The sequence below is a fragment of the Pseudopodoces humilis genome, chromosome 22 (genome assembly GCF_049639895.1).
Source record: "Pseudopodoces humilis isolate 2021_Gansu_Grassland_sample_001 chromosome 22, ASM4963989v1, whole genome shotgun sequence".
NCBI lineage: Eukaryota > Metazoa > Chordata > Aves > Passeriformes > Paridae > Pseudopodoces > Pseudopodoces humilis.
The window spans coordinates 1,208,035-1,231,023 of NC_142221.1; the positions used below are offsets into that span (position 1 = coordinate 1,208,035).

Here is a 22,989-nt window from a genome sequence, read left to right on the forward strand (position 1 = left end):
CCAGACCCCAATCCCTCTCACAGATCTCACCTAGTTCCCATCTTGGATGACTGTCTTGCTTTACTCATAGCTCACCTGTGGGTTTTTTTAAGCTGAAGTGTAAAAATGGTTAATAAATGACCTAATTATGTCAGCCTTTCTATCCCATAGTCCTCATGCTCTGAAATCTCTCCCTGATCTCGATAGGAATTTGGCTTGCACAAGAATAGTGAATTTGTAGCTCAGAAAGCTGAATAAATGCAGCACTTGTAAAACCAAAACACTGTTAGGAAAGAGTCCAACCTACAGAATCATCTTCAATGCCCTGAGAAGGGCAGAGAACACAAATCTTGGCATCTATCTTGCTGTTTATTTGGAATAATCTTTTAGTAATTCTGATCAAATGGGAATGAGGGATTAATTTTATGGAGCTGGCCAGTACAACCTAACATCTGACTGAAAGAACTGATTGGAACAGGTTTGAAAAGGAGCAACCATCTGCATCTTATGTAGCACTCCAAACTCTAAACCTACTGGGCAAACAGCATAGTGTAGACTCGTTCTTATACATATTTAAACTTTGCTGAGGTATTTCTTTTATTACAGAAAAGCAACTTTAAAAACAATAGGAAAAGACCTCAAAATATGAGTTATATTCTGCAGAGATTTTTGGGGAGAAGGAATTCCATTGTATTGAAAGGTCCATAATCATTAAAGGAATAACCACTTTCAGTGCCAATAATATATTCTTCCTTGGCTTTTTATTCCTTCAAAGCATTACAAAAAATTTAAGACTTTAAGTTTATAAAACATAATTTTGCCTTAACTTTGCCCACCAGTGTTCTAAAATAGCCTGAAATACTTCTGCCTTTTTTCTAGGGCAAGCCTTTTGCAGTGTCCACCTCTGTGATGGACCAACTGTGGCCACCCAACTGTGGGAGCCCCACTGGCCTCCTCCAGGACATGGGACAAGCCACACCTTGCACAAAAGCAAGATTCTGACCAAAGTCAGGTTTCCTTCACGCAGCAAAATGAAATGTAGTTCTTCTATTTGAGTTTTAACATTATCTGATAACTTCTACCTGCAACTAACATTATTTCTCTACAATGAAGATACCTAGACTGTTGTACAAGCTGGATTTCTCACCCATATATGCTTTGGGAACCAGAGGAATGTGTACATCATATTTAGGGTTTTTCCTAGGCAGACACTGTGTTGGAAGTGCATTTTTCTAACCCTTTTAGATCCAGTCAGCCTACCTCGATTGTGACACTAATGTTAAATGTAACTGCAGCCATTACCAAGTAGTTTCCATAAGTGGTTTTATTACTGGTTAGATTTTACAAATTCTGGTATTCGAACAGACTTCGACCTTAAAATTCTAAAACAACAAAGCAACCAATGAAAGGCTTAGGACTATTCAAAGTAACAAACTCTTTAACATTTTTGCCCTGGTCATAAATATACAGAGAGAAAAAGAGAGAAGTGGACATGGAATCCAAAGAATGTAGATAAAACAGTATATAAGGCACATGGCAGTCTTTGAAAATACAGAAGCTTTAGCCAACTTAAATTAATTGCTGTTTCCCTTGCTCAGTCCACAAAACTGTACAGTTACACAAATGTTGTGTTGCAATAGATCTTCCAAGTTATTCTTCAGTCCATACTCCGTAATACCAGAACACTACATTTCCTTCTGTTTTTTAGGAGAGATCCTAATTGTGGTTAGTCAGTTGCTCAAAGCCTCTATTAAAATACACTTGGAATTTCAGCTAAGAATAATTTCTTTTTTAAAGAAATTATTAAGAAAGAGTCATCAGAAAAGATTTGTAAGAGTTGTCTGTGAAGGACTTCGAGATTCATGAACCTCAAGACTTCCGGGCACTGATGTCAAGACCGACGTCACAGTTGGCATAGTGGGATTAGTCAAGTCTGTTAAAGTAGTGGGAGTGCTGGATGGACTCATGGAGGCATTGGATATTTCTGAGGCAGGACCTGAAGGGGTCCCTGCTTGGAGTGTTGAGTCTGAAGTCTTATCCACCCCTGTGTTTTCTTGACGTAAGAGGTTCCGTCTGAATTTGGCTCGAGCATTTTGAAACCAAACCTGAAATAGTTTAATATAACAGGGTAGCATTTAAAGACCTGCAGTGTTTAAAAATGCAAAAGCATATTCACAAATTCATCAATGCTGGAATTGGGAAAGATGTTTTTACTGGTAACATTAGAAAATAGTCCTAGCCATAAGAAGCAGACTCTGCCTGCAAAATATTCCTTCTTCCCTCTCCTTCGATCCCTGCAAACAGCCTGCCCGGGCCAGGAGCGGACTAGGGATGGAGGCTGGCAGTCTGGCTGCACAGGGAATGTAAAATGATGCTTGGAAATTTGGCAGCGTGCAGAATCCTCAACAGCCCTCGATCCCAGCAGCATTGGTCTGAGTGTGGCAAACACCATGCACCTGATGAGCACAAAATCAGGAGCTTCCCCCCATGGACCTCATGTCCCTCTCCCACCAAAGCTCTCCTGGCACAGCCCAGGGCACCCTGCCCTCCCACGGGCTCCTGCTCCCCCTGGAGCTCCCTCACATGCCAGTGCCTGCAGCGCTCCCCTCTTTGGAAGGGACTGCCCATCTTTCTTGCTCTTCTTTTATTCTTTCTCAAATGCTTCAGCTTGCTTCATCTATTCCTGATTTTCTTTATCAAATGTTTTCAGTACTGGAATAACACTGGGAAAAGGGTTTGGAAAGGTATTAAAGACCTACTTTACATCAGAAACTGTGATTTCAGTAGGAATAGCATCCACACAGATTTTTTTCCCAGGGTTTCTACTTCTTGCGTTCTTTGCTTCTCCGAGTGAGGGACAGGGAAGGTGAGTGTGTGGGACTCCTGAGGACACAGCAGCCCATGTAGAAGTTCTGCTCTTGGCTCTGGAGCTGCCTGGACCTGTGCGGGATGGGCTCTGAGGGGAGGAGGGAGAGGAGGGAGGGGAGGGAGGGGAGGAGGGAGAGGAGGGAGGGGAGGGAGGGGAGGCGGGCAGAGCTGGGGGTTCTCCCACTGCAGTCCCCGCTGATGGACCTGCCTCGGCTGCTTCACCCTTCTCCACCCTCCTTCACATCTAGGGATGCTCCAGCTGCATATTCCCCCTGTTGAACACTCTTCCTTCCCTGGAAAGCTTTCTGCCCCAGCCAAAGGTCTTTAATGTGCACACCCTGTCTCTCACACACTCTCCAGGGAATGCCACAAGGAAATAATCCTCAAGCACAAATTCCAGGGCCATGCATAAATCACATCCCTACAGGTCCTTCCTTCTGAAAGCTCCGAATTTTAAACCAGTTTATACTGGCATTCATTTCATTAAAATACTTCATTTAAAGGCTATTTATCGGTTTCATATACAAAAGTTCTCTTAAACCAGCACAGGTAAAAATATTCCCATGACTTTATAAGAGCCCAGTATGTCAGTGACCCCGCTACAGACCAGCAATGTGGTCAAAAAGGTGCAAACCCCAAAGTGATGTTTTTGCTGACATGTTCCCAAGCGGTGTCCTCTGGTGGGACTGCTCAGAGCCCCTTGTGTGCAGGGGCTGGGAGTGAAGCCAATCACTTTGTTCTGCTCATTTAAACCACAAAGGCTCAAGCGCCAACTGCTCAGGAACAGCAAAAACAGCAATTGGAACTTTTATAGGATTTTTTTATCTTTCAGGTAGAGATCATTTCTATTTGTTCCATAAAATAATTTAATAATTTAATAAAATAAAATAATGTATGAAGGATAACAGCCATGAAATGGACTTTGGAGCTGGCCGCTGTCACTATGTGTGTTCATGTAGCCATGGCATAATTAAAACAGAACAGACAAACCAGTTGGCCAGCTGTAGATACACCTACTTCTGCACAATTTCACATTTATGTTCATTAAAATATCTATATTTTTATATTCAGTAGTCCCAAATATGAGAAACACGACACTGTTCCTAAATGTCCAGCTGCTCCTAACCTTACCAGGGCAAGAGGCTCCATGGTATTTTTTTTGAAACATGTAATATGTAAAGTGAGCAAGATTCCTGGTGTTTATGGATTTCCCTTCATCTTCCACTAATACAAAAACCTGAGCACAGCTGCCCTTACCAATGACTACCCACACTGCTTTCAGGAGCTGCACATGTAACATGGTTCATCGTCTCTTTATTAGTGGTAATTCATGTTAGACATTGAAAATATCATATAATCCTGCAAGTATTATCTGAAAATAGAGATTATATGACTGCTTTCCTTCCTTCCTTATTGGAATATTGTCAAGGTTAATCAGTTAATGGTTACAAGGCCCTTTAAAATTGTGTAATAATAAATATTCATATTATTACTGAAAATACATCTAATTATTTGCCTTCTGAAAACAGCTTGTCTTATGATAGAAGGGATAACATTCTTTCCACCATAGTGACATTCTGGCATGTACTTTAGATCTGACATCCTCAGCAAGGTGTTTGTGTTAGAAAGTGGTGAGAGAGGAGTAGTGCTGTTCTCTGGGGCTGTTCCCTGTCCCTGGGGGCTGTTCCCTGTCCCTGGGGGCTGTTCCCTGTCCCTGGGGGCTGTTCCCATTATCCCAGAAGGGACAGTGGCTTGCAGGGCTGGAGCTGGGGCTGCCCTGCCGCTCCCATGGGCAGCTCAGGCCGTGCACCTGGAAGGGCATGGCAGAAATAACCACCCAGACACACGGAACTGAAAGAATCCTTCCAGAAGGACTTTGCTCACATCAATTACACAATTCCTTCAGGACTGAGCAATAAACAAAATCACTGGGAAGTATTTAGTGGGTTTCTGTCCAACTGTATCAGTACAAGGCTGAGCTATTTCAAATCAAAGGGGAAAATGCAGACCAAAACTCCCAGTGAAAAATAAGAAGCAGCTGCGAGACCCAGCACTGCTGCTCCCACACTCCGGTGAGCGGGGCTGCATGCGTGGAGCTGGGCACTCAGCAGTTAGGCAGAATAATATTTACTGAGGTGAAAATATTGCACTCTCTCTTCAGTGATCTGTGGAGCAAATTCTTTGTCTCCACCAAGTCAAATAGGAATAAAAGAACATCTCCATATGATAGGGGGGTATTGAAAATAAACACATTAAGAGTTGTGAGGGATGTGGATACTGAAGTTAATGGGATCGTCACCTTAGATAACTTTATTTCCTGGTTTGTAACACCTCCATTGCTGCATCTGTTACATATTAGCTGTGTGAACAGCTTCTTCTAAAAACAAAAATTTAAACCAAATTTTGCTGATTCACACAGCTACCTGGAGACATTTAGGTTCTCTGAATTTCACTAACCAGTAAGTGGAGAAACAAAATATAGGCAATGTAATACCACAAAGCAGACTGTGTTCACTCATTGCACACACATTGTGATGACTCTGCTGTAATTAGTAACTGTACAGTCAAAGAGATGTTTAATGAATGGGGGTTCAGGAAGAGCCTGCAGCCTAAAGCAAACCTTCACCAAAGGGCAGCACAGGTCCCCCCGTGGGATGGAAATATTGTAGGCTTGTTGACTACTGGAAACTGGATCAGGAAAGTCCAAATGCATACAGTGATCCCTGTAGGGTTTCGGTAGCAACTTTACTGGGGCCTGATTCAAGAAAAAATAAGTGATGTCCAAGACACACACTGAAAAATGATGCTTTATGTTCCTAAAATGTTTAAGCTGTGGATAATCTTATTCTAGACCCCTGGAGAGAGAAGAGGTACATACCTATAGCTAACACACTACACCTCCTCAGGGGTATCTACTTTCACCTTCCTTTTCTAAACTCACAGAAAGAAAGATCAGTTCCCCAAAGAGCAGCATTTATGCCCGTTAGGTTAGTTAGCCCACAATTAGCTGGGGCCATTAATAACAAATGATAGCTTACAATAAAGGGTTTGTGTTCCCCAGCTGTAGTACAAGAGATATATGAATTAAATTGCAAATGTAAAGTTAAATTTGAAGGAAACAAAATAAAAATAGGTGTTAAATATATAAAATATAAATAAGTTTGCTATGTGTATAAGTTCTAATGTGGCTGCCTCGGGAGAACAGTGTGCATTACAAAGGTGTTGAAGGAAATGCATTCTGAGAAGCAGAGTGTTACATTTCCAGGCCATCCCACCACTGCACACATGCAGCTGCTGACAAATTGTATATAAAGCAAAGACATCAGTCAGGGCTTCCAACTCCAGTATCATAAAGCATTTAGAAAATCCTCAAATCCTCTGCTCCTCTACCAAGTCCCCTCATTACATGTCATGTAGGGCTGTCTTTACAGCAAAGGCACTACAGCTGTTCCCTAGATCACCAGGAGCTCTGCTCTGTGTGTTTAGGAAGTACACCTTTCTCCTGATCCCTGATCTGCTGCCCTGCATTTCCCCTTAAAATAAATTCTATGAAATGTGCCCAGAGAGCCTGGATCCTTCACCAGCTGAATGGAGATGTGAACACACAGAAAACCCCAGAGCTCACAAACACCTCTTAGGGAGCGTGGCAGAGTTCTGGCTCCTGGCAAGTGTGCACATACACCTGCGAGTGCAAACACCTCTGCAGCGTGGGACAGGCTGCTGCTGGTGATGCCTGTTTCCACCCACAGCGTCAGTGAATCACTTTGTGCTCAGTAAGTGACACACATGGAATGCCAGTCTTTCTGGCTCCAAGGAATTAAAAAATGATACTGTCCCAGTAACCAACATCGTGACGAGTTCTCCCAGCAAAGAGTAATCCTAAAACTCATATATGTGAACTTAATTGTCACTCACAGGTAGAGATAAACCAACCGGGCAGAAAGGTTCTAAAATATACGAAATACAAGTTTGTGTTTCAAGGCCCAAATTAATTTTCAAACAAAACATCCATGACTAGAGAGTGCTCATAAGAGGCGGGAAAACTCAAGTGATACTAGACAAAGCATCTGGAATTGCCTCCTCAGGGAACATCCTCATCACCAACTACTGTCTTCCACCACTGCAGCTAAAGGAGCGTGGACATAAAAGAGCTTTTAACTCTGAAATTAAAAGAAGTGAAACACCAAATACCAAAATGATAACAAAACTCTGGTGGAATTGTAAAGTTCTGCAACAAACAAAAGAAGAACCAGAAAGCATATTAAAACTGCAAACTGTGACATGTTTAAGACAAAATGAAGAAGCAATGAAGAAACTGAAAGAGGAACAGATGAGTAATGGGGTGAAGTCCAATCTGGAATATGTTCTGAATAGGAAGAAACAGAGACAACGGAACTTGGAAAAAGATGCAAGGGAAGACCCATTCAGTGAAAAGAGAGATGGAAGTCAAAGTTGGTGTGGAGTGACAAGAGAGAACAGAAAGATGACTGAGAGACAGGCACTTCCTAGACACTGGTGTGCAGTTTCTCAGGTAATTCAGGTGTAAATGGCAGACCTGGTATTACCAAAGTGTCTAAATTCTGAGGGTAAAATAGAGGAGAAGGGTCAATCTAAGGATAGACCAATGCAGTAGATTATTTCAGCCATGTGTGTGGTTTAAGGCCAGTTGCTGTGAGACACCACATCAGGTGCTGGGATGTTCACTCTCTGTCAGAGGAATCTGTTCCTCTACAGCAAATCAGCCTCAGAAAAACAAACCAGCTATGAGAACATAGCCAAGAAATCATTACATACTGTTTGTCATTTTACTGGGAAGCCTACAAAACTTTTTTTTCCTTCTTCTGGTAGGTGTTAGCTCTGTAAGATCCAGGATCCCTCCAGTGAGTTCAGTTTTCCTCAGTAGCTGTTTCCTGCCCTCCACTTGCCTGTGACTTGTGAGCTGTCCACGATGCTTCCCAGGATGGAGCTCACAGCCTTACCTGTCTCTAGGAAGGTCACTAATCCTTTTTCTACAATTAAGACCCATTTAAAACTTTCAGCAATAAATCCTGGAATGCCATGGCTCCTATATGCAAGTTTATCTTCTATCAAGTCTATCCCAAGTTTATCTCTAGGTATAGGCATTTGGGTAAGTGCTCATTAAAATTGACTTCTTGAGTCAGAACTATAAATTAAAATGCAGCTGAACCAATGAATACTGTTCCCTTTTCTTCACATAATAGCTCAAATGGAGTGTGTTCCCATGAGCAAGAAAAAAATATTTTTAAAATGCAATTTCATTTCATTCTAAGTTACTAAACTATGAGTGAAAGTTTTTGAAAAATTTCATTTACATCCACTTCAGTTATGAACGAAAAGCCCTCCTCCTTGTCCTGATAAAATGAGTTCAAACTGTTGATTAATTTCTTACAAAGGTAAACATTGACATGTTTTCTGAATTTCTAAACTAAAAGCTCTCTATTTACAGTGAGCACACTAACTAAAATAAGTCACTTTTTTTTTACAGCAGCCTGGAAGCTAAAACATGCATCAGAATTAAAGAACTCCAGGAAAACAAGCAGGGCCCCAAACCTTCACAACTCTCATAAAATTTAGAACCCAAGCAGTCTGCTTTAGAGAAACTGAAAAGAAATAGCTCTTCTCATACTTTTTGGGAATTAAATTAGTCTCAGAGAAGGTATAAATAGTTAAGAATATCTTGAAAAACAGCAAATCCATGGCTTTTTAAATATAAAATTGGTATTTTGATTACTTTTCAAGGCAAAATCGGCTCTTACCTGAAGAACTCTTTTGGTGAGGCCGGTTTTCTGAGCTAGCTGTTTCAAGTCCTTGGCATCAGGATTGTGGTTAATAGCAAAGTATGACTTCATTGTCCGCAGCTGGTGGTGCTTGAAGGACGTCCTCATGCGCTTTGTTTTTTGATTGCTGGGGTATTGCTGGTCTCTGTCCAGGTGGTCACCATCGTTTTCATTGCAACTTAAAGCTTAAGGCAACAAGAGGAAGAGGCCTGTAAATCTCTTGCTCTACAACCAATATTATTTGCAATTTTCCTGAGTGTAGCAATTAAAATAACACACCACCGCATGTACTGGCACAAGCCCTACCTGTCTTTGCTCTATTTCATGGATTTGTAGAGCAGTTTAGATTGGAAAAGCCCTCTGAGGTCATCGAGTCCTACCATTAACAGCGCTGCCAAGGCCACCACTAATCCGTGTCCCCAAGTGCCACATCCACATGGCTCTGAAGTCCCTCCAAGGATAGGGGCTTCACCTCTGCTTTTGGGGAAGTTTCCTAATATCCAATATGAGCCTCCCCTGGCCCAGCCTGAGGTTGTTTCCCCTTGTCCTGTCCCTGGCAGCAGAGCCCGACCCCCCTGGCCGTCCCCTCCTGTCAGGGAGTTGTGCAGAGCCAAAAGGGCCCCCCTGAGCCTCCTTTTCTCCAGGCTGAGCCCCTTTCCCAGCTCCTTCAGCTGCTCCAGCCCCTTCCCCAGCCCCACTCCTTCCCTGGACACACTCCAGCCCCTCAGTGTCACTGCTGCCATGAGTGGCCCAGAGCTGCCCCAGCAGTGCCAGCACTGGGCCGAGCACAGCCCAGGGGCCGTTGGCCTCTTGCCCACCTGGGCACAGCTGGATCATATTTCTGCACCTTCCAGCCATTCCCTTACAACAACCAGCCTGCAAGGACCCTGGCCTCCCCCTCTGTGGCCTTTAAAATGTCAGCTCTGTTTCCTTTTTCCTCTGCTCCACCTCCACAGAACTTTTCTTCCACTTTCTGTGGGAGGACAGTAGCTGTCCTCAACTCCGTAAAGCGTTTTACTGTACTTGGTATCGCCATAAATTGCACTGTAACACACAAAGAGAGCTGCACAATACACCCCACTTAAATCTCAATGGAACAGACTAGTTAAAATCATAATTATTTCCTCCATCAAACTAAACCCTGTAGAGTGCAAGGGAGACCATTAAATGAAACACTATAAAAGAAATAAAGTTTGTGGCTACCAGACAGCAAATTATGACTATAATCTGACTAGCTAAAGAAATAAAGCTGTTAATACAACATATTCACTGGCATGCCAAATGAAAAACCTTTTTAATTATTTATATGTTTATATTTCCATTTAAAAAAAAGCATTTGCAAATACTAGTTTGAATGATCACTTCTGCCATATCCTTTTGAAATCAAGGAATGACACTGGTTGATACACTTGCAGAAATCAAGCTCAGGAAGAAGGTCTGTGAGAAACAAACACTGTAAAAATGATCAATTAGTATTAAATGTTGAATGCCAAGCAAAATAACCTTGTAGACCAAAAGTAGTTTTTCATTTATTTGTGCATACATTAAACCATAGAAACCCTCTTAAAATAACACTAAAGGCTGAGCTTATATCCAGTAAAAATTAGGAATATAACTGAATATTAGCTCTGAGAAACTGTTGTTAATTAGCTTTTCCTGTCCAAATATCTACAAGTTCCTCTTAATTTCCTAAAAGTTTTATGCTAAAAGTAATGAAAAATCACTATATCTGTTCTACATGGCATGTGAAAATTGACCAAAAAATTCTTTTAAAATGTGAATTGTTGGAAAGTTTCTTAAACACATGAACATGCTTGTTTTCAATTGTCCACTATTGCAGTTTAATTATAAGTGAGAACATGTACCTATCTTTATACTCTTACTTGAATTCACGCTGTCCATCAATGGGTCTCAGCCCTAGTGAAAACACACACATTCTGACAGGCATGTATTAAAAAGAGATTTAAAAAACACACATAAGATGCTGGGATTCCTAAGTAAAGATGCATACAGGTTCCCTAAGCAGGTTTGCAGCAGCTACGGTAGCTGCTTTAACACCCTCAGCTTTTCAAAACCTGCTAAAAAGCTGTGGCACAAAACAGAGCAAGGCCTGCAAAAATTCAGCTCTAAGCCCAAAAAGCATGTTTGTTTAACAAATATGCCCAAAGTGTCCAAAGCCTCAAACTTTTCTGTGTGTTTCTGTACTCCTGTAATTTAAAAAGCACCTAAAAAATGGTACTGTCTACAGAAATGTGTCTGTGTGCGTGTGTGCGTGCATGTGCATATATTTGTATAAATCCTTTCCAGACCTCCGGATCTTGTGCCAAATTTTGGCCATAAGAAGCATTTCTGTTTGTTTTCCTGCAGCATGGAAAACTGCAAGCACCTGAATTAAAAGGTGTAAGGTAGTTGAAGAGAGAGAGTAACAATGGAGTAGTAATGGAGCTGTTTGGGACGTGGCCAAATCTTTTTGGGTTAAAATCTGAGACCTGGTTGCCCATCTGGAGTCATTGCATGTGCTCCAGTCTCCTTCATAGCCACAATTCCTGAGATAAAGAGCGCTGGGATAAATAATATAATAATGCTCGAAGAAAATTCTGTTACGGATATGTAAAACCAAGTCATACTTGTTTTTAAAACGTACCCAAAGAATTTTAGATATTAGTAATGGAAAAGACCTTTGTGTGTCATCTTAGAGGCTTTTGAACCCTCCAAGAAATAACAAGACAGACATAGGAGGAAATGCATCAGAATATCTGTCTGCAGGACTGAGGTCTGGTTCCTGTTAATATGCAACAAAACAAAGCCTAGGGCTGCAGAGCTGGGTTTTAACGTGTCCCGTAGAGAATGAGATACATCCAGAGTCCGAGGATTCTAAACCCTCCCAGAAGGGAATGAGGGTGTCAGCTTTTCATCAAGTCCTGATAGGAAAAGGAACAACTTACTCTTGGAATTTCTCATAATTTTACCTCATTATCTACTAAGTAAAAATAATATTAAAATGACAGTAAACATGTACCATTTGAGAGTGGCAAAATGTCCTTGTCTACGCTGGAAGTTGTAGAACAGATTTTGAAAGTGCATGAGGGCGTGTGCCGTTCGCTGTCGGGTGCAAGTGGTTTGGCTACTCTCAGGCATCACCCAATATGACATAAATAGCCCTAGCTGGTGCCAGTTCCCCTCTTGTATTTGGTTGTGGTGCCTGGCACCATCCTCAACAGGCTGTTTTATTCAGTCTAATATTATCTGCATCTCTCACAGAATCTGCAATGTCCATGGGTGTTGCAGGCACAGACACTCAGAACAGGCCAAGGGTGTAAGTGGAGATTTTAAGAGCTGAGGAGTTTCTGCAAAAGGCATCGGGGTGTAAAACTAACACTGTACATGCTCCTCACGCAACCCTCTGTTTTTCAGGCACTGTCTTCCCTGTTCTTTTGTGGTGTCCTGTGTATCTCCCAAAGGAATTGCTGAACTATCCATATGTAACATTTCCATTCCGTTGCAGTATCTCAGGCTCCTGCTGGGATTTCAGAAATACTATTGGTAGAATTCCAGTCGAATAGAGGAGCCTTAAATTAATGAGTGTTTCACTTCTATTTTTTGATAAAACAAATTCTGAAGCAGCGCCAAGTGTCTTTTTTGACCCTAGAACATTTCTAAGGCCCCGTGCCTTTCCCCAGACCCCACACCCTCCATGGTGCAGCAGTGGGAGCACACGCACCCTCAGCCCCGTGTGGGCCACCTGGTCACAGGATGGTGATGTCCATGAGCAGCATCACTTCATCCCTACAGATTAAGAGGAAAATGTTATGATATTGGTAGCCAACATACCCTTTGCAGATTAATGCATAACATCCCCCTAAACCCAGCAACAAGAGCGTAAAGCAGGCTGAGTCAGTGCTTTTGTAACAAAGTCTTTTAGAGGAGAACTTGGGAACATTGCTTCACCCTCAGAGCCCCCCATGGCTTGGGATTCGGGGCAAAGTGTGTGCTTAGTTGTTAGTAGGTTGCTAAGGATATAGCACGTGAAGATGAGAAAGAGAAATTTCCTTTGGGGGAAATTTTGCTCTTAGTAGCTTGTGCTTGACATGTTAGATTATGCCAAAAGAAAGAAAACTAATCCTGATTCTGAAGGAGTGATGAAACAAGAGACATGTGTGTGCATTATCTCTCGATAGTGGCTCAGGAACTTACACCCCTTTCCTCCTGTAATCGGAGTCAAGGGGGTGTTTTAACCTCCTGCTGCCTGGAGAGGGAACTTGTGATTAACTAGACCGGGCAGGGGTGCAGCCGCATTTGGAGTTTGGTCGGAGGGTGTAGAGGGCTTTGTGGCACCCATATCCTCAAAGGGGACAGAAGTGAGACAGAGCCCTCTGAGTGGTACTTGGGACAGGAACAGCCATAGTCTTTCTATTTGGAGGAGGGAGAAGACACTTAAGAGAAGGCAGATTCCTGAACTTCTCACCACAGGAATTACAAGGGGTGAAGCTGTGGCACCGGGAGCAGTCAAGGGACCCCTGGCTGCTTCCGAGGTGCCTGGCGGCACTAAAAGGAGCCAAGCCATGGAGCAACAGACACGGCAGCGCTGCCTCAAACCTTGACATTTCAAGAGGTGTTTCTGAGGAGATAAAGGCAGTCTGTCTTAAGGAGCCCAGGCCCGAGCATCACAAGGCCAGGACGGACGAGAGCAGGATTAGAAGCCCTCTTCCTCCGGCCTTTCCCGGCCGCCTGGGACAAAGGGGCTGCGCTTCCCGGTGCCCCCCGGGGCTGCCTGAGGCCCGGCCCCCCCGGCCGCGGTGGCCCCCGGGGGGAGCGCGGCCGGGCTGGGGCCGCGGGGCGGGAGAACAAAGGGGCCGCAGAGGGGCGGCGGGGCCCGGGCCCCGCGGGAGGAACCGCCGCCAGGGTTTTTCCCCTCAATTAAGCCAATTGAATGGCACTGAATGGCCGGTGCGAGTGCGCGGTCAGTCCCTGAGCGCCGCGATTAACCCGGGCAGCCCCGGCCGGGCCGGGCTCCTCGCTGCCCGCCCCGCCGGGGGAAGGGGCTCCGCTGCCCGCCCTGCCCCACGGACCCGGCCCTCAGGCGCCTGGGGAGCGGGGGGCGCTGCCGGGGAACGGGGAGGGCTCCCGGGGAACGGGGGGCGCTGCCGGGGAACGGGGAGGGCTCCCGGGGAACGGGGGGCGCTGCCGGGGAGCGAGGGGGGCTCCCGAGGCCCCGCTCGCCCTGCGGGACGGGAGCGATGCCGGCGCCCTGCCCCAGCCCCGACCCCAGCCCCTGCTCCTGCCCCGGCCCCGACCCCAGCCCCAGCCCCCTGGGAGGGGCCAGATGCGCCCCGGGACCCGAGAGGTGACCACGGCCCGGGAGGAGGGGGAAAAGGGGGAGAAGCAAGAGGACGGGGGGAAAGGGGTAAACCCTAATTTTTCCTAGGAAATCTCTGCAAGACATCCGATTTTAAGCTGCGATTCCCGTCTGCTCGCTCTGTCACAGTCACAGGGAAGCTTCTTGTGAGCTTTTAGTCCCAAGGGAAACGAGGAGGAAAGAGAGATTCGCTCTTCAAAACTTTCCAGACTTTTCGCATTTTTGTCAGGAAAAAACTCAAACCACTTTTGACACAGCCACTTGAGAGGGTCAGCTCCAGGCGTCCCCGGCGCTGCCCCGAGCCTGCCGGGAGCTGGATCGGCGCCTTGGCAGCCTCTCCTCCCCTCCCCCGGCAAAAAGCCGCCCCCAGCCCCAGTCCCCATCGGCCGAGGATGTCTATCCAGCCTGGATATTCCGTCACCCTCGCAGCGAAGCATGAGACATCTTCCTGCTAGCAAAGGAAGGAAGCGTTTCTTAATATCTTGGCTGTTTGCACAGATTATGGGTATTTTATCAGCGCGTCGTGCCCCAAGTTTGCGCAATACATCTGTCATTATCCAGGATATTTTAGTGTCTTAAAGCCAGACTAGATACAAATGAATAAAACATAGCAGACTGTGGGAGGTTTGGGGTCTAATTCACAAAGGGAGTATTCAAAATTCTTTACAGGTGCTTCTGTGTTCAGCAAGCTTTCAGCCATTGATTTACTGACCTAAAAAACCCATCAAACTCCATTCCAACAAGTGAAGGAGGAAATTATGATCACAGGAACACACTTTAAAAAAAAAAAAAAAAAAGAAAGGAAGAAAAGAAAGAAAATCTTTTTGAAGTTTCAGCATCCTTCTAAGCTATTTTCCACTTGTCAGGCTCTATCCACATCTAAACCCATCATCCCCCTGCAAAAGGAGCCTCGTTTAAGTAGGAAAAAAAAAAAAAGTCAATATAATTCGTGTTGGAGATGAATATTTGCTGCAATTTACAAAATTATTTCAGTCTCGACTTTGCCAAGTTTATGGGTCCCCCTTTCCCCACCACCTCTGGGTGTAGATTTATTTACACAAAGTATTCTACACAAATCACCAGGAACAGATCCCCTCAGAGGACAATATTGTGCATTTCTTGTGCATTTCTGAGAAGGAAATGACAAGTTCTACTAAAAGTAAAAAGAGAAACTATAACGTTTTTTAATGGTTTCTCTTTAAAAGGCACAAAATCGAAGGCTTTGCAGTAATTTACTCGTTCGTGGAATTTTACATCAACGAGCAACCCAGTCTGATTTCCAAGATCAATGGCACTTATTACCGCATAAATTAGTCGATTATAGGTCTAGTAAACAGTTAAGTAGATAAATAGCTTAAGCAAAGAAGCCAAAGGTTACTCAAAGAAGATAGCTAAAGTTTCAGTTGCACGCTCTAAACAACGATTAAAAGACAAAAAAAAAAATCGGACGGCAATTATTTTGTAAACGAATTTTTCAAAATGCAGTTAAAGGAGCTTTCTTTAGGAAGCCAGGGAGCAGTGAGACTTTCTCAGGCTGTGCTCCCATCCAGGACAGATGCCGCTGATTCGGTTTACAGGTCCTTTGAATCTGAACATCTGCCCTGCACAGGGAGACAGCGGAAGGACAATTAAAAGCTAATCCCCCCGAAAAGGAGTCCTTTTTAACGGGAAAGATGCATATTTGATGACTGTTTTAAAGCTGAACTGTTACTCGCGAGAACACTACATCCACCTTCACCACTGGGACTACTACTGCTTTTTGCACTACTTCCAAATTATTCAGCAATTAGTTCAACCAATAATAGCTGGCAATTTTGTTCCCGAGGTGCGTTTGCCGGTTAGAGATGCGCCTTTTCTCCCTGCCATTTTCAGTGCAAACCACCCCATTTCGTCGCTATTACTCTCTTTAGGCGCAAAACACCAGTAACCTCCCGTTCCCGGGCTGCCTCCCCCGGCCCGAAGCCCGAGCCCCTCGCCACCCCTGAACTTCTCGGTGTCCCCCCCGCGCCTTCCTCTCCCCGTTCCTCCTCCTCCTCCTCCCGGCGCAGGAGGAGCTGCAGCCGCCCGACGCAGCCCGCAGCTGTCGGGGCACGCAGAGATGCGGCTCGGAACAAACCGCAGCAAACTTGGCCTTTACCGAACGATCTCTCCAGGAGAGAAGAACATGTTAAAGGCAAATCTGCGCCCTATGGGACGCGTCCGAACCAGGTAGGTTAAAAGAGAAAACAGGCTGGGACGAGCGGAGAAGCTCAGAGGGCACCGAGGCACAGAAGGACCCAGAGAAACGAGTTCGGTGCCCAAGGTCTGGCGGGACCGCCCGAGCGCCCTGCTCGGGAAACGCCGGACTGGGGGTAAGCCTACCTCTGCCTCCAAATCCTCAAATAAAACCAACATCTAAGAATTTTGTTTTGTCCAAGCATTTTTTTCCCGTTGCAGCGCAGGAAGCCCCCGGGATGGCAGCCATTCTGGTGGCAGCTACATGGACAAGTGGAGCGGGGGGAAGAGGAGAACGGGGATGGGGGGGGGGGGGGGGGCAGGAGATTGCTCGAATTCCTTTGCCTGTAAAATTACAGTGCTGCGGCGGTGGGGAGGTTAAACGAGGAAACACGTCGGAAAGTTTGCTGCTGGATACAGAGAGCCCCGGCTGCTGCCAGGGTCGCTGCCGTTCCTCCTGATGCTGGGCTCGGTTCAGCGGCAGGAGCTGTGCCGCGGGGCAGCCATGGGCTGCAAAGGGGATGCTGAGAGTTTCCCGACTCTTCTCCGAGTCACGTCTCATGAACAAAACTCCAGCGGAACTTGCCCCCGTGTGAGCGGGCTCTGCGCTGCCCGCAGACACCTGCTGCCCACGGCCCCTGCCCGGGCACACCCAGCCCTGCACCCCCGGCCGCCTCCCACTCCAGGGCCTCGGGAAACGGCCACTTCCTTTCTCTCTTTCCTTCCAAAACTTTGGGGCGCGAGAGCTCAGGACAGGGCTGAACAATTCAGCCATCAGCAGCTTTAGAGTGTAGCCACTAAAGAAAATTCACCGGTCTCTGAAGTGCTAACTTAAAATCTCTGGTTTCCAGATTTTATTTCAGGCTGCACTCCCCCCTCTTCCCCCCCTTAACCAGATGACCTTGCTTCAAAACATTTTATTTCCAGCTGAAGTGAAAAATGCTAACATATTAGCTTCTGTAATTGCAGTTTGACAGCACTTGATCTCAATAATTATGCTGCAGCTAAACTATTATTAACAGTTTAAGCTAAAATAAACGGAAATCCCCCTTTAGAAGTGAACAGAAACAAGCCATTTGAACTGTTCTGGGGGAAGGTGGGGGTCTCTTACCTGCATTGTAGGCTGCCAGATCTGCTCCAGGCCCCGGGCTTTTTCTTTTCCTGGGTCTCCCCTTCTGGACAGTCCCCACGCCATTGTAATAAGGCAGTCCCAAAGTGTTGGCAGAGCCCGCTCCCAAAGCCGGGCCCTTCCCAGCGGCTACATCCGAGTGATTGAAATGCACCTGGTACTCCCCCTGGATGAGAGTCTCGAAATGGAGGCGGCAGTACACCAGATTGTCCTTCATGCCAAAGTGATCGCCAGTGGTCAGCATCTTGTTGCAAGTGGTGCAAGTGAAGCAATTTAAGTGATATACCAAATCCCTGGCCCTCATGACCATCTCGGAGGCAGAAATCCCCAGGTGACATCTCGCACATCTCTGCACCGAAAACCTCCTGCAAAACAGAAAGGCCAGAGGAGACGGTGAGAGGTGCACTCCCCCCCACCCCGTCCTTCATGGGTTCTGCCCGGAGGGCTGCAAAGGGCTGCGAGTCCCGGGGCCGGCCAGCTCGGCCGGGGCAGCGGCACAAAGCCGGGACGTTTGCGGAGCCCAGCCGGGCGGGCATCCCTGGACGGGAGCGCGGGGAGATTCTGTCCCGTTTCCCAGCTCGCAGCGCAGCTCCCGCCCCTCCAGACCCCACCAGAAAAAGGCACCGACCCCCGGGCCACGAATGTGCCCGCAGCCCCGGGCCGCAGGAGGCACCGGCGGCGGGCGAGGAGCGGCCCCGCTGTCGGCCCCGGCCCCGCAGCCAACGCAGGAGGCCGGGCAGGGGACGCCTGGTGAAGGCCCCAGTGGCCAAAGCAGGCTGGGGGGAGGCTGTGCCCAGGCCGTGCCTCCCTCCCGGCAACACGGGACTCATCCTCACCACGAGCGTCCCTCCCCAGGGGGAGGTTTTAGGAGCTCACAGCCTGCCCCACGCGAGCCCACGGATCCCCTCCGCAGCCTCGTCAGGACGGGGGAGTCTCTGCTCAGCGGGGGGAGAGGCGGGCAGTGTCCCCGTCCCCGGCTGGCGGCCGAGGGCAGGCTGTACCTGTAATAGTCCTCCTTGCAGTAGATGCTGCCGTCCTTGCTGAAGCAGGTGAGCTCGGACTCCAGGTTGAGTTTACATTCACAGCACTTCAGGCAGCGCATGTGCCACTGCTTGTCCACAGCCAGGAGGTAATAACGGTCGGAGATTTTACCCCCGCAGCCGGCGCACAGGGCAGCCCTGTCACTGCTGATGGAAGGCATGGTCTGCTGGGGGAAAACAATTACAGACCGTTATCGAGGGAGAAACTCTTGAGCACGGCTGGGCTCCCCCCCTCCCCCTGCCCGGCCGGGGCCGGGCTGCTGCTTTCCTGGCAGAGGAGCGGGCGCTCCGAGCCGCCACCCGGATCGGCCCCCGCGCCCGGTCCCCAGGGTCCCGGCGCATCCCACCTTCCCAGGAGGAGGCGGGGAAGCGGGCGAGACAAACAGAAAAACACCCTGGCTTTTAGAAGAGGCTTCCAGGCCAGACCTAGAACTTTTTTTTTCTGGTGGATTTTCCAGTCTCGAACCAAGAAAAGATGCTGTTTAATAAACACGCGCAATAATAACAGAGTAGGGCAAATCGCAGATAGTTCATTTGAAAATTTATTACTATGGATGTACTGAGAATGCCTGCATAGTTAATGGTCTGTGAGTGCATATATGTGGAGCGTGTCTCTGTGTGGATTTTCCCAGCTATAAAATTCCGAATGAATTACAATCAAACCCCCAATAGTCACAGTGCTGCAGACACAGCTCTCTGCAAGCTGGTTCCAAACAACACGGATCGCGATCTGCTGTGACCCAAAGCGCTAAAGGGATCAGTAAATAAAGCTGCGGAGGAGATGAGCGTTACTAAACTAAATCCGAGGTGCAGAATGTTTTATCGGGAAAACGAAATAGTGGGAAATGTGTAGGAATAAGAGTGGGTAAAAACCAACAAAGCACGTTAGATTATGCTGGGATAAACTTGGAAGCAATAAAACTAAATATAAGCCCTATATAATTTAATAGTTTAGTGTCAAATCGCAATCCAATCGAAACCTTCGAAAAACCCCGAATTCATACATATCCTGTCAACTTCTACCGAACAAGAAAGAGGGAGAAATATCGGAACCGTTTAAGCATGCTTATTTATTTCAGTAGACACCTTAAAACAGCATTCGGGAGAGGAGGCTCGGTGGAGCAGCGTCTGGGGCAGACCTTGCAATATGCTGCTTTCCACTTCGGTCCCAACTTACTCTTACCCGCTTTGCACAAAAGCCCACGGAGGATCTGTTCTTGTGCACGGGAACCCGAAACATTTCCTTACAGCTGTGCCCAACACGCAGTTTGTTTTGGTTCGGGGCGGGGGAGAAGTTGTTTGTTTGCTTTTACCTCCTCTAGAGCCTTAAATCCTCGCGCAAAGCAAAAGAAAAGACAGCTAATCGGAGGAAATCGAAAGGAACCGAGGCTGATTTTCCAGCACATGCCAAACCCATTGCTTTCATTCTGTGCTTGCGGGGATCACAAATTCCCATCTCTGTGAGCACTCCCGTTTGCACCGCATCATTCCCACTAGGAGAACTCCACACAAACAAAACCCTGGCACTCCACTGGTGTTAGTCACAGGAACCCACCGGTAGCTTGTTTCTTTAAGGCATTAACTGAACTCCGAGTCGGGATCGTTTTATAACAGAAGTAGTTTCTTGTAAATCCACTTTAAATAAAATAACGATTTTTTTCTACTTTGCTTTTCCAGTAACAAAAATATTCTGAGATCTAGAAACGGTATTCAAGGGTCCAGTATTCCAAGCCACTATTTGTTATATACACACGTGTATCCATATAGGCAATATATAGTTATATAAAACTATCACGCCACTATATTTATTTCAGCATAGGTCATTGGATGTTGTTTAACTGTTACGGAGAAATATTCACTTTTTAAAAGAAAACCAAAACCATTTATATTAGAAATTGCATCCCACCCTTTTAGTACAAAGGCCGTTTTCCAGCCGGTGTTTCAAGATTAAATAGACTCACTGTCACCTTTAAGCAAATTTCACATAACATTATAAGAAAGAACACATACTGATGAAGTTTGAAAACCTGAGAACGGATCTTCCTTGCATATGCCTGTATCAGTTTACAAGACAGCATTTAACCAACGTATGAGATAATTTCACTTCAGAATTGTAATTTCGTAACAAAAAAAAAAAGTATACAGAAATTGTTCAATCACTTAAGACATTTGGGAAATTTCTTCCACTTCGCCAGCTTAATTCTAGTTAGACGGATGCATCTTTTTATTATCTAAGTGTATTAATATACAAGGACTACGCATCAGCAGACAAGATAAAATGTGGTAAAGTTATAAAAATTCGTATCCATCCGTCTCTTGAGGCATATCTTCTAGTTCTGCTTGCCATGTTTACAAACCTACATATTTTAATTACTTTTTAAAACCCATAACTTAAAGACACTCGTGTTTGGCTTTTTTCTTCTTAAATAAATGCTATAAAGACTATCTCCAGGAAGGCATCCTACCTGAAAAATAACACAGAATTGGATTCTTTGGTGTTTGTGCTTCCATTCTGCAGACAAAAAAAATCACTGTGCCAAAATGTTATCGGTATAAAACCACACTTTGCCTCTTCCTAAAAACTTTGGAAGGCCGGACAGGCTGGGGGAAGGGAAGGAGTTCTTGGACGCTACCAAAAGGCTGGTCTATCTGTTTTCTCACTAGAGCAGTTCCGTTCATTTCACCCAAGCGTTACTATTACTATGCATATTATTAATAATTAACAGTTTCATGCCTTTCCCCACGGTTTCATTTAATCTTTTGGGGTGCCTTTATGCTTAATTTTCTTCTGATTTAGTATTTCGCAAACGTTTCCCCCCGATCTGTTATTTTAGGGGAAAAGCTGTATCTGTGAGGGGTTTGGTATGTTTAGGGGTGTGCATGACTCTCCCATTCCTTCGGCTCCTACCGTTTCCGTTTCTCCCCTGTCTATAGCCGAGCTGATGGCCGGTGCTTCGCTTTTGGTTCTCCGATCCATCTCGTCGATGACCCCGTGCATCTCCGAGCCGGAAAGACTGTGGAAAAGCATCGCTGAGGAAGCAGAGGAGGAGGGCCCGCGTTGCTGTTGCTGTTGACAGTTGTCGGGGTCCCTGCAGGAGCCCAGAACTTGCATTAACCGGAGCCCTCCCCCATGCATCTAGCACGGCCGCCCCGTCTCTCCTTGGGCACCGGGTTTTTCCCCCGGCAGAGCTCTTCGGAGCGCGGCGCAGGCAGTGATCCGAGGTTTCAAGGGACGGGGTGCAGAAAAGGCAGGAGGAGGGGATGCGGGAGAGGGGATAACTGGTGGTGTAAGCTTCGGGGCTTGGATCTAGTCTGTTGCGCGGCCCCGGCACATCTCTCTAGGAGGCTTCTTCAGTGCAGGGCTCATTGCCCCAGGTGCAGTCCCAGGCTTTATGCTCTGGCCCAGCTGGCAGAAGGCTGGGCACGCTTACAGTTGGGAGGGATTAATAAATAGTAGAAATATAAAAAAAAATCAAACCATCTTCGGTGAGAAATAAATAAGAACTAGAAAAAAAATTACGACAAGCCCCTTACATCGTACTGTGCGAAATTTAGAGGAGGAAAGCAAGGGAGAGGGAGGCTGCAGCAGGCGGTGAGCAGGCTCTTGCTGCAGGGCTGCTGGGGCGGATGCCCACCGTACGCACTCACAGTCCAGAGGGCTGGCAGCGGCGGCAGCTCAGGGGCAAAGTTTGCTCCTTCCCCCGCTCCTCCCCCAGCCCGCTGGAGCTCATTGGGAAAAGAAAAAGCCAAGGGGAAGGAGGAAGAGTTGGACGGGCACCAGATGGGACGGGCACTCGCGGCCCCCCTCTGTCCTTAAAGCGGCGCGGCCCGCGGGGCCCGGGGAGGGAGCGCAGCCGGAGCCGCCGCGGAGCTGCGAGCGGCGCTTCTGCAGCGCGGGGACCGCGCGGGGCTCCGCGCCTTTTCTACAGCCCCTCTGACATCATGTCCTGCCCCGCCGCCATTGGCTGCGCCGCGCCCGGGCCGCCGGCATGTGCTCGGGGCCGGCCGCTGTCCCTCGCTGTCCCCTCGCTGTACCCGCGCTATTCCCGCACTGTCCCTACACTATACCCGGCCGCTGTCCCTCGCTGTCCCTGCGCTGTGCCCGGCCGCTGTCCCTCGCTGTCCCTGCGCTGTGCCCGGCCGCTGTCCCTCTCTGTCCCTGCGCTGTGCCCGGCCGCTGTCCCTCTCTGTCCCCGCCGCCCGGGCACCGCGAGCGCTGCCGCGTCCTGCTCGCTCCGCGGCCTCGGGAGCGGCCCGGCCCCGCGCGGAGCTCGCTGTTTGTCGCCCGGTGACCGTCCGCGACGTGTCGGGCCGTGGCGAGCCGAACAGGCTGCGGGGCACAACTCCCCCATCGCGAGAGAAGGAGGCCTTCAGGAGCTTGTTTGCACTCCGAGATCGCGGATACCCCAAATATTTATGACTAGTTGAATGTGCCCAATAACCCTCGTTACGAAAAATATCCACTGCTAGAATATAATAACTTGAGTCACTCCAGTTTGTGGATCCTTCCACAAACCAAGGCCTCTCGCATCTCTCATTTCCAAGAAGACCATAAGAAAACCAGGCCAGGAAGGTCTCTGAACTTCAGGAGAAGCTTCAGAAAGT

At 47.1% G+C, this 22,989-nt stretch overlaps 1 protein-coding gene across 2 annotated transcripts; it reads right to left on the bottom strand.

Moving 5' to 3' along the window:
- Nucleotides 1–1,285: 1,285 nt before the first annotated feature.
- Nucleotides 1,286–22,148, bottom strand: LHX2 (LIM homeobox 2). Of its 2 annotated transcripts, none has more exons than XM_005529170.3 (5): nt 21,293–22,148; nt 18,346–18,548; nt 17,327–17,709; nt 8,625–8,830; nt 1,286–2,084 (listed from the first exon to the last, which is right to left on the bottom strand). In XM_005529170.3, the coding sequence occupies exons 1-5, from the start codon at nt 21,518–21,520 to the stop codon at nt 1,797–1,799; spliced, it is 1,308 nt and encodes a 435-aa protein (XP_005529227.2). In that variant the 5' UTR covers nt 21,521–22,148; the 3' UTR covers nt 1,286–1,796. The 2 variants fall into 2 exon arrangements, with proteins under 2 accessions (XP_005529227.2, XP_005529226.3); XM_005529169.3 differs by having other exon boundaries at nt 18,346–18,551.
- Nucleotides 22,149–22,989: the final 841 nt, after the last annotated feature.